Raw genomic sequence first — 12,523 nt, 5'->3', positions numbered from 1 at the left:
ACGTACATACACATATATATATATATATATATGCACATATTTATGTATGTATATAATTTATATATATATATATATACACACACACACGGTAGTTTCGTACGAATGTATTTATGACAAACGATGCACAAGGTTTATCGAATCGATACCATTTTCCAATCTTCATTATCAGTAATATATTGTTTCGCGTGTATACTATATAAAATATATGTGTGTGTGTGTGTGTGTGTGTATGTAGAGAGAGAGAGAGAAAAGGAAAAGAAAAAGAAAAAAATTATAACAAAAAAATGAAAAACAACGACGACAACGAAGAAACATCGTAATAATGTCATAAGTCTTTCTCTCTCTCTCTCTTCCTCTCTCTCTCTCTCTCTCTCTCTCTCTTTCTCTCTTCCTCTCTCTCTCTCTCTCTCTCTCTCTCTTTCTCTCTTCCTCTCTCTCCTTTGTTTGTTTTCTTTTTTCTTTCTTTTTTTTTTTCGAAAATATATCATCGATAACAACGCGAGTGACTTTGCGCCAGTTAAGATTTACTACGATAGTTAACTGAGAACTTTATAAATACAAGACATTACTATTTATCGAAGTTTATTCAATATATAATATGAACGTAGATATATATATATATATATATATATATTAGATAATGTTGCTTAATGACATTCGTGGACTTTCTCTCTCTCTCTCTCTCTCTCTCTCTCTCTTTCCCTCTCGAATATATTATTACAATTGCCAATCATCCGACACTAATTTTTTCCCTTCGAGTCTGTTCAAACTAAACGTTATAAGAAAATATAATAATGTAATGTTTAAGCATATATATATATATATATATATATATATATATATATATATATATATATATATATATATGTAAATAGATAAGGCATTCGTTAAATATTCGTCTTGAATATATAATTTCAAAGGGTTAAAGTGAGGATCGAAATTCCTGGGCATATTAAGTATGTTGCGCACGTGTTAGGTCTCCGACGTATATAGAAAGAAGGTCGAGATAATTTAAAAAGGGAAGTTTACATTTACGCAACGTCATTAAGATGCTCGAACGGATTAGAAAATAAAAGAAAGTTAGTTAAGTCTAGTATCGGAATATCCTAGTTATTTTAGTCAACAAAAGGCGAATCTGATTGGTATCGTATATTTTATAATTCAATGACGTTACGCGTAACACTTTGTAGAGAGTTTCTTGTATCGAAAGAAAGAAAAAATAAGCAAGAGTTGATAGTATCGTAGGACAGCGAAATCCGGCTACATTTGTTATATGTTGCCATTAATTCCGAAGAAATGAAAAAATTATCAATATCCGTGCTGGAGTCGTGCTCGGTTACTCGTAAAACGCCGAGCAAAGAATTCGCGAAGGAACTCGCGTACGAATAATACTGACGCAGTTAAAGAGCGATTATGTTTATATTACTCGACGGCTATCTAAGTATCGAGACGCGTGAGTATTTGAAAAAAAAGAAAAAGAAAAAAGAAAAAAAAAAAGAAGAAAAAAGCAGTCTAACCATCTTCGAACATAGCTGCAACGAGCTAGGCAAGCGATTAAGGAAACGAAGAAGTGAAAGGAGGACCGTAATCTGCGTGCACTGGTTCGATAAATCGTGGTTAGAGATGCGCGTACGATCGACGACCTCTCTCTAGCTCAAGCCAGTAGAGTACTGAAAAAGGAAGCGCGAGGGTGTACCTTCTCCGTTCGGAGGAGAGCCTGCCACTCGTGGCGCTGAGACGAGTGATATCCTCTACGCGAGAAGGACGACGACGACGACGACGACAACGACGACGTCAACGACGATGACAAGGATAAAGATGACGATGACGGCGGCGGCGACGACGACAACGACGACGACGACGACGACGACGACGACGACGGCGACGATGACGATGATAACAACGATGGGGTAACGCCCGCGCAGAGTAGAGCGCACAGTACGCGTTCGGATCGTCTCCAAGGCGAGCCTAGAAGCTCGACGAGCTCCTCCATCCTTGGCTTTCTGCCTTTCTCGACGTTATCGACGAGGGGCCTATCGGGCCCCCTCGCGACGTCACCGTTGCCGTCGTCGTCGCCAGGGACGACGCCGGGGACGTTAGAAACGAAAGGAACGCTGCCACGACGACGACGCCTTCTTGCGTTGGTCCCGATCGCGCACACGCTTGCCTCCCGACGACGACAACAACAACGACGATGACGACGATGATTGACAAAGAAAAAAAAAAAAAAAAAAAAAGAAAAGATATATGACAGCGTCGTCAAAAACGAACGGACGCACCGCGTAAATGAGGGACGGAAAACCGAGCGTGCGTGCGACGGACGTTTGGAAAAAGGAAGGAAACAAAAGTGAATAAAGAGAATGTATTTCTCTGTGTGTATGTGTGTGTGTATTTGTGTTTGTATGAGAAAAAGAGAGAGAGAGAGAGAATGAAAAATAAGAAATCGGTTCGGTAGCGTAACGCCACCCCCGTCGACGACAATGCACGTCGGCCGGCCGGCCGCTATGCACACACTGAGCCCGTACCAAAGCGTCCAGCCGCCGAGACTCGGTCGACGCTCGCCGTCGGTTACGCTCGGCCACTTCCGCCGTTCAACTTCGGTCGACTTCGGACGCTCGACCACGCTTCCCGGTTGTACTCCCTCGCCCCCCACCACATTACTCTCGCTCGCTTCTTACACGATACATCCGCAACAGCACGCACGGTACTTTTCAATACGCGACAGACTCTCGTCGCGAAAGTGTTTGTTCTGGGGTTGCGACCTCTACGATACTCTCTCTTTCTCTCTTTCTCTCTCTTCAAGCATGTCACACCTTTCCCTTCACGTTTCCTCTATGCGGGAATCTAACGTATGGGAATCAACAAAAAAATAAGATTGATAAGAGGGATGTGGGAAGTAAGAAAATAGAAAATGAAGAGAGGATCGATGCATATTCCTTTCCGTATTCTATACATGTACTTGACCGCGATGATGTACAAAGTTGTATACATACACATATACACGGTATTTACGTATGTACGCACAACGACAACAACGACGATCTAACGGGTCATCCATACATATGTTACACGATATTGCTTGTCTTGTGAATTAAATGCCACTATCTATGGAAATTCAAATATACCTTCGATCCATCTTGGCGTTGGATATTGCAGAAAATTATTTCAACTCTATCGAGAGATATGAAAGAATGAATGTACAAAAAAAAAAAAAAAAAGAAAGAACGAAACGATCCGTCTTTACATTAGAGCATCGATATCATCTTTCTCTCTGAGAAAGAAATGTTTCTTTATTATGTATCCGAATGGTTGGTTCGAGAACTGGGGATACATATGCAACGAGCTCATGGAATCGCTGTAAAAAAAAAGGCAACGATAAATGATATCACTTTTCAGGGAATCGTTGATTGTCCGTGATTACTTTTTCATCTCTTTTACATATTCACTCGTACTTATTGTTGAGAAATGTTACATTCTTTTTATCGAAAGGAAAAAAGGTTTATGAGAAATTTATACGAGATGCAAAACTGCATAAATCTCATTCATTTTCTCGCATTATCCAAAGAAGAAGAAGAAGAAGAAGAAAAAAAGAAGGAAAGAAATGTAAGGGGAAAAAAAAAAGAAGTACAATAGTAATATAATTCTCGTATAAGATTAATGGCAAAATATTATTGGAAATAATATAATCCGAAGAAATATATCTTGACTTAAATTGCTTCTAGTTATTAATAGAGGCGGGGCGGTAAGGTAGGAGAAGACAAGTTACTTACTGCGCTCCGTAATCAAAAACACTGAAAGGTAATGAGAAGAATAATTCATCGTGTGAGAGAATACGTCGGAGGGTGAGAGGTGGTGGGTGGAGAAGTAGAAAAAAGATATAAGAGATGACGGAAGAAGAACGGAGAAGTGTAGTAAGTAACGTGTCCATTTGAGAAACATTGCAGTCTCTTTTTTTGCTCTCTTCTCTGTCTCTTTCTCTCTTTCTTTTTCTGCTTGGAGCTAAAACAAGGCAACTGTTTTTCGGGCATCGACCTCGCAATTGCAGGCATCCCTCCGTTGTCAGTAGCTCTTTCCAGTCATGGTTGCTATCTAACGATTCCGTCTACTTCCACCCTCCTTTTATCTATCATTCTCGTCGTCCAAACTCCCATGATTTTCTTCTTTTGTTCCATCTCATCCATCTTCTCCCTTTTGCTCTCACTCTTTTATCTTTCTCTCTTTCTCTCTCTCTCTCTCTCTCTCTGTTTCTTCTTCTTTTTTTATTTTATTACACGTGAAAGGGATAGAGAAACGCATTTATACTGAAAATCCAATTCGTTTCTCAAAGATCGAGGAGATGTAGTTTGACTTGACGATAATCGAGAGGAAGTTTATCTGACAAAAAGGCTAACTATATGTCTATCACTAACGGTTAGAATACGGTCAAGGGGGATAGATATATTTTATGGACGAACAAAAGTCGAAATGAAAGAAGAAGAAGAAGGAGGAAGAGGAGGAGGAGGAGAAAGAAGAGGAAAAAGGTGGAGGTAGAGAAGAAAAAGAAGAGGAAGAATAGGACGATTATCCCCCTATATAAGAGAACAAATGAGTCACTTAAATATTTTCGATGTTCGTAATAACAGAATATTTAAAAGTATTGTTAAGAGGGATAATAGAGTACATAGAGATAGGTATTATTAATATAAATACATATATATAATATTTTCGATGTTCGTAATAACGGAATATTTAAAAGTATTGTTAAGAAGGATAATAGAGTATATAGAGATAGGTATTATTAATATAAATACATATATATATATATATATATATATATATAGCCATAGGGGAGGTAGCTTGCCTCCTCCATCGAGGATGGATCGTAGCAAGTAAATGGGTGGGATAGGGAGAACTCCGGTTGCGAGAGAATGTGCGCTGGAAGGGAGGGTGGGTTTTACTCCCCGACTGTGGGACTGGGAATTGCGCTGGCGCACCAGGACTCCATTGGCTTTTGGGCTCTCCTGGAAGCCCGGGATTCATCGAGCCCAATGCGAAAGACCCCTACCGTTAAATACGATCTAAACCTATGAATCTAGTAAAACACCTGACCTGAGATCTTAACTTCATAGATAAAAACCTTCGTGGTTGTCGTCATTGTCGTCGTCATTGTTGTCTTTTTTATTGTCATCATCGTCGTCGTTGTTGTCTTTGTTGTTGTCATCATCGTTGTCGTCATCGTCGTTTATCTATCGTTCAATCTTCCTTTATCTCTCCCCTTGTTATTTTTCACATTAACGGTTTAACGATTAACGAGACGCAACCCAGGAAACGAATAGGCGTAACTCCACGTCACATAGGAGACAAATTCTTCCGACCGGAAGTCTAACGTAAGCAAACAAGCAAGCAAGCAAGCAAGGAAGCGTAACATATATATACATTATAATGCATCAGAGAGAAATTTCGCGACAAACAAACGTTCTCTCTATCTCGACGAGTAAGAGCTTATATGAAAGATAATAGGACGGGCTTTTGGAAGGGCGGTCAGGCGGACAGGAAAGGTGAACGATGAAGGGAAGAGTCTAGGGGAAGGAGGATGTAGTAACACGGTATTAGCTGTGCAAAATTTCCGAAGCTTACATGAGACGATGCGTTAATTGGTGTGGTACTAATTAGGTAAAGAAGACTTATCGACGCTTATTAGAGATAGCTATCGCTACGATACTCAAAAGAGAAAGAGAGAGAAAGAGAAGGGGGAATGAGAAGAGAGATAGAGATAGATAGAGATAGATCGTCGAGTACGAACTTGTCTTCCTCTTTTGGTTTATGCGAAGCGTAATTTTCAAACGACCGTGCCTCAGAGCCCATATTGATTCTAGAGCTTGGTATTATACACAAACGTGGAACTTGTACATCGAGGGGCTGAAGCGAGAAAGAGTGGCGAGGACGGGACAGGGAAGAGGATGGAGGAAAGGGAGAGACCGAACGAGGCTCGATCGAACACGCTTCTCTCTCTTTCCCCCTCGCTCTTTTCCATCCCACGGTACTCCCTATAGTGACTCTCTCTCTCTCTCTCTCTCTCTCTCTCTCTCTCTTTCTCTCTCTCTCTCTCCGACACTTCCTCTCCGTGTGGTCCCAACCTCTTCGACCACTTGAGCGTTTCCTCTACGTCGTTGCTTTCTCTCTCTCTCTCTTTTTCTTTCTATCTATCTCTATATCTATCTATCTCTCTATCTATCTCTATCTTTATCTCTTATCTTCTTTTTTCCTCAGCCTCATTAACCTTTCTCTCGATTCGCGAGTAACACTTGGAAATAGGCCACGCTTGCAAATCGTTCCATAAGGAGATACTTTCTAAACGACGACGACGATGACGACGACGACGACGACGACGACGACGACGACGACGACGACGACGACGACGACGACGACGACGACGATGATGACGACGATGAAAGAGGACAACTACGTCAACGATGAAATACTTCTATCGATATTAAGAATACCAACTATAGATACTCGCATCGTTCTCGATTTTGAGAGTCATATATATATATATATGTATGTATGCTTTAAATTACCTTTTTTTTACCTTAACATAAAGAAAAAAAAATACGATAGTAAAAAGTAAATGGCTCGTACGTACATACGTACAAACGTAGGAAGATAGGTAGTTTGTTATCTATATAACACATATAAGTAGTTATGTAGACATGTTGTTTACAGGAAATGAGCTACTATTAGATCTATTATAAATAACATAAGAAAAAGAAATGTGTACAATAAAATGCGATCTTTTCTTTACGACGATTTGACCACGATGTGATGGTGACATCGAGTAGTAACAGGTAATAAAGTTAAGTAATATTTACTAACAGGTAAGGTAGGGCCGCGCTCGTAGCAGGTCCTCGGGGAATGCAATGATCTTTTCTGAATCGTATCGCGACAGAGCAGCCCACGAAGCGCATAAAATGCGTACGTTCAAAAAAAAAAAAAAAAAGGAAGAGAAGAGAGAGAGAGAGAGTTGAATAAATTATTCATTCGAAAGATATGAAACTTCGAAACTGTTTTCTCTCTCTCTATCAAAAAAGAAAAAAGAAAAATAAAGATAAATAAGTAAATAAATAAAAAATAAATAAAAGGAATAAAAAATCTATTCGAGTAACGACGATGTCAATTGATGATCCTTATACGACATTATTATTATTATCATCTATCTATTATTTAAAAAAAAAAAATTTTTTTTCTTCGTTTTCTTCTCCTTACTATTATTATTATTATTATTATTATTATTATTATTATTATTATTATTATTATTATTATTATTATTATTATTATTATAAAATATGGCTTTGGCTTTGGACTAATTAAACGGATGGATTTACATTGAACGGCTCGTCTTTATCGGCGATTTCCCCTTCGATCAATCCAGATTCTCGGCGTCATTGCACAAAGATAGATTCGCAACTACCCCATAATGTACGTCACCGAGTTTATGAGGCTTGAAAAGGCCATTCGGCTGCACCTTTGGCGGTCGAGCTAAAGGACGTGATTATACGAGTCGCTGAAAAGAGAGCTCTCGCTCCTTTCCGCGTATAGCTCGAAATCGATGATACGAGTCGTCGACTTTATCCCCTGCGGAGAGAGAGAAAGAAAGAGGGAGAAAGAGGTAGCGGAGGAGGGCTTCGCAAAGAGTTCGACGATGTATAGAAACCCATTAACGCACAAAATGGTATTACCAAGTAAACACGATTCTTTCTCGCAGCTTTCCCGTTGCGTCGATTTTTGTTTCTTTACTTCTTTTTTTTCTTTCTCCTTTCCTTCCTTTTTTTTTACCTCTCTCCTCTTTATTTTTTGACGGTTCCATAGAGATCATTCTTAAAGTTTACGTGACGTTTCACTTCATATATCTATCTTCGTATATATTTCGTGACGTTTCTCTTCATATATGTATCTTCGTGTGTTTGTGTGTGCGCGTGTGCGCGCACGTGTGTGTATAAAAGTGTCTGACGGACATACTGAGGAGAACAAAATTTTTCTAGATCGGCTCAAAGTTTCTAGATGATCTTAAGAAGCAATTTTTCTCTTAGAAACTTTTTAGACGAATTTTTTTCTTTTCCTTTTTTTGTTCTTTTTTTTTTTTCCTTTCCTTTTTTCTTTCTCTTCTTCTTCTTTTCTTTATCAGATAAAACTATGTATAGATAAGTCTAAGAACTTTTGATCCACTCTCTTCGGCATAATAGTTTTGTGAATGTACGAAAAACAGACAATTTTAATGCTGAAATGTTTCTTATTTTCTTTCTTTTTTCTTTTTTCTTTTTTTTTTTCGTAAATTTAACGATTCATTCCAATTTGGTGTAACTTTTAGAAGGAATTCGCATAAAATTTCCTGATACGCACAGAATAATCCATCAAATCGTTTAACAAGCGAGCGCATCGAAACATAAGAGAGTAGCAAAACCCTTACCTTCCCTCTTAACTGTGTGCATGATGTCACGTTAGGGAAAAGTTTTAGATAGAAGTTTACGTTCGAAGTTTAGTTTGTGCGTTCACGTTTACTTCTACTCGAGAAGGGTAAGAACAACTTTTGCATTCTAATGGATTTTCGGTAATTACGTTCCCACGCGAGATACACATACGTAGATATTCGCGGTTTGGTAACTACGAAATATTAAAAAGTTATTTTTACTTGTAATGTATACCTAATATTTTTAATGGAAATCGCGAGTCGTTTTTTTCTTTTTATTTCTTTTTCTTTTCTTTTTTTTTTTTTTTTAAGAACTTCGATTATTACGTCTGGATTGGCCAGAAATATTTTCTTTCTTTTCTTTTTTCTTTCTTTCTTTTTAATTTCAATTCTTAAATCAATTAAATTTAATCCAAGAATTAAATCACTTCTACGTTTATTTATTCAATAAATTTTATATTTAATTAATAAATAATACATATTTTGTAATATAAATGATCGCAGAATATTTTGATCAGTGTAAATAATTAAATATCAGGGTTGCGTCAGGATTGTGGCGTCATTTATATTACACGAACTGATATCTATAATTTATTGTAAATATTGATCATATTTATTTAAAATATTAATCCGAATTAATTTGGCAAACGAATTAGATTAGACGAGATTAGACGAGTTTTCGTTCGTTCACGGTGATTTCATGAAGTTAATTAAAAAAAAATTAAAAGAAAAGTTTTGAATAATCGACGAAAAAGAAAGAGTAGAGAGAGAGAGAGAGAGAGAGAGAGAGAGAGAGAGAGAGAGAGAGAGATGGAGAGAGAGAGATGGAGAGAGAGTATGAATATATTATTTATGAAAAACGAAGAGCCGTAAAGAAAGACACCTCGTTAAGACGTCGAGACACTTTTAAAATCGGATAGATTCTTCTAGTTACCTCTTTCTACCATCCTTCTACAATGTACCATCAGTGGTGCCATCTTGAAAGCACTTTAAACCAATTTATTAGCTTCGTTTTTAATCGTTCTCCTTTCTCTGGATGGACTTCTCGGATCCATCGGTACAAGAAGGTCGACTCCCTTAAGAGCTCTTCAGGGAAAAATTAAAACGAAGTCCTTTACATCGTGAGAATATTTTCCCTATAAACTTCTCTATTATCTCTTTCTCTCTCTATCTCTCTCTTTTTTCTTTACATTCACGTATTGTTTTAAGAATTATACATCGTTTCGAAGAGTATAGAAAAAAAAAAAATATATATATATATATATATATAAAAGAAAAAAGAAAGAAGGAAAATATAAAAAATGGACTTTTCAATTCCTCTTAAATAATTTAAATTGATCCTTTAACTATTTATAATTTAATTCCGCTGTTAAAAGGATCTATCAGCTATTGATGAATTTTTTTTTTTTTTTTTTTTTTTTTTTTTTTTTTTTAGAAAAACACGTACTTATCGAAAAACGAGATATTGAAGTTAAATGATAGAGGTTGAATCGATGTTGGTCTTGATCAAAGTACCGCTTACTTGCGTCGAATTTCTTTGAACGTATTGTTACAACTAAACGAGACAAATGAACCGAACCTCCGTTAACGAAGCTCTCAACGTGCTAAAGGTTTTCCCTCGCTCCCTCTCTCTTTCTCTCTCTCTCTCTCTCTCTCTCTCTCTCTCTCTCTCTCTCTCTTCTCCCTTTCTCTTTCTCTCTTTGAAATTTCACGACTAGAATTCCAACGACGAATTATAAAGCAATCCGTTAGGTTAACCGTTTCTCCTCGGCCAGTCAAACAAGCAATTTCGAACAGAGGAAACTAATTCGACACGACCGCAAATACTATTAATTGACGTCAAATTGCTACGTTTAATCGACTACCAAACTTGATTTTCAATGTTTCCTACTACTACAATCCCTCTTTCAATTGAACGTAACTAGTACAATATTTTTCTTTTTTGTTTTTTTTTTTTTTTTACATTACGTATTATAATTAATCGATAAGAAATCTTTCATTTCTCTCCCCCATCCCCTTTAATATCATCGATATTAATTATTACATTGAACAATTAAGCTAGATCGAGATTTTCCCGTAAGTCGTGATTGAATAACGATTTTTACGTTTTATACCATTTCTAACGAAGAAAAATGACCAACCGCTTTCTATCTAGTTCTGACATTACTCTGACCCAGTTATAACTTGGATTAATACGAAAGTCAATTAATCACGAAAGCTTTGATTGGCGACATGAAAAAAAAATTTTTCCTTTTTCTTCTTTTTCTTTTTGTCCGATGATTGACTCGAAGGATAAACGAATGTAATTAACTTTTCAAATGGTTTATTAAAAGTACGATGATAAAAATATCTAAGCGATTCGTCTCTCGTCAAATTTTATATCAATAATATTATTTATATAAAAAAAAAATAAATAAATAAATAAATCAATAAAAAATAAATAAAAAAAGGAAAGAGAAAATATCGAAAATTTGCGATCACATTATTTTTACATCAATAATATCGTTGCATGAAATATGAAAATTTCTTTTCCCTTATAATTGACTCGTGGGATCAACGAATGTGATTAACTTTTCATATGATTTATGAAAAAAATCTGATAATAAAAATATCCCAGCGTTTCCTCTCTCTCGCGCTCTTTCTCTCTCTCTCTCTCCCTCTCTCTCCCATCTCTTTAAATTATACTTCAATAATATTATTGGGAAAAATATATTGAAACTTTGCGGTAACATAATTTTTAAAAGATCGATCACGATTTACAAATGTCACGAAGTTTATGCATGTGATAAGACAAATCATTTTGATACGATGAAACGTAGATAAACGATTTAAGAAAGATACAGTAACAAATTAGTATAAATAAATAATACAATTTCCGTGACAGCGTGATAGGAATTGGTAAAAAAAATGCATATCGATTGCAAGAACCCGTATTTCTCTATGCGCATACGTATGCGCGTATATTATACAATTATGCAAAGTAAATAGCAGCACATGAATTTCCATAATTGTAAATCATATCTATCTATATATCGATAATATTAAACAAAAATAAAAAAGAAAAAACAAACATTGTTATAATCGATTTAAACAATTCGATTTCTTTTCTTAAGCGTAAAAATATTTTATTACTCTACGACAGATCGATAAAATCAATTATTATGCGAATAAAACGAACGAAACTTTTAATAATTTCGTACGCGTCTATATCTAGACGATATATTTTCAAGAAAAATTAATTTTGAGACATATGAAACAACAAAGATCTTGAATAATTATTAAAACTTTGTTTTAACAGAGAACGATCTATCTCGAAAAATATATAAATATATTATACGAGAGAGAGAGAGAGAGAGAGAGGGAAAGAAAGAGCTGTAATACATGAAAATAATATTCATAGTTGGGTCGATGATAACCACTAGTCGCAACAAGTGTTAACAGACGTTTGTTCCTAACCATAGTCGAACTTAGAAAGAAAAAAAAAAAAAAAGAATTGCTTTATAGGTAGGATCACGAGAACGTGCTAGTATTATTTATCGCTTTTGTCGGATTTCGTTTGATATAGAGTAGAAAGAGGATAGAGGGTAGAGGTGTACATAGTAGAAGGAGATCGAGGGAAGAGATGAGTTAAAGTTATAGGAGGAAGGGTGCAAAAGTATAGTACGCTACGATGTCGCTTTCGACGAAAAGAGAGAGAGAGAGAAAGAGAGAGTTTGGTAAAAGGGTAGAAAGGTAGGGCCGAGGGGAAATCGGGTACAAGGAAGAAAAGAGGGAAAGATAGAGAGACGAAGGGGGAATTACTCGTCGTGCGTTCTCGTGCGTACTCGTGCTGCCGACTCACCGGGTAGGGAGAAAGCTCGTCGTGCAGGATCACCCAACGGCGAGCGTCGCGACGACTCCCAAAAGACAAGCACGCGGAGTATGGTATCATGGTGTGTGCGTTGTCGACCGGTAGGGGGAGGAAAGTGTGGTGGAAGGAGGGAGCTGCCAGCGAGCGTCCTCCTCTTCGTTTTCCTCCTATTAACGTCCTCGTCTCCTCCGCGTCTTCTTCGCGTCACCCCGGTTGCGAGGTGACGGTTG

General features: G+C 36.9%; 1 protein-coding gene and 1 long non-coding RNA gene across 14 annotated transcripts in view; one reads left to right on the top strand and one right to left on the bottom strand.

Annotated features, from left to right (window-relative positions):
- Positions 1-12,523, bottom strand: part of LOC124424374 — a 37,630-nt gene that overhangs the window by 24,966 nt on the left and 141 nt on the right. For 2 of the 13 annotated variants that reach the window (XM_046963328.1, XM_046963329.1), the window contains exon 1: positions 1,518-1,679. Coding sequence is in view for 4 of the 13 variants with exons in the window: in XM_046963334.1 (XP_046819290.1) it covers positions 1,697-1,993 (297 nt within the window). In the remaining 9 variants the exon portion in view is untranslated. The other 11 variants (XM_046963335.1, XM_046963337.1, XM_046963334.1 and 8 more) reach the window with 11 other exon arrangements.
- Positions 5,526-7,881, top strand: LOC124424379. Its single transcript, XR_006942295.1, has 2 exons — positions 5,526-5,652; positions 6,250-7,881. It is a non-coding gene; the product is annotated as an uncharacterized LOC124424379 (long non-coding RNA).

This window comes from Vespa crabro, chromosome 5 (genome assembly GCF_910589235.1).
Source record: "Vespa crabro chromosome 5, iyVesCrab1.2, whole genome shotgun sequence".
NCBI classification, from domain to species: Eukaryota; Metazoa; Arthropoda; class Insecta; order Hymenoptera; family Vespidae; genus Vespa; species Vespa crabro.
Note: the sequence above shows the minus strand (reverse complement) of the source record. Positions and strands in the feature narration are given on the sequence as shown.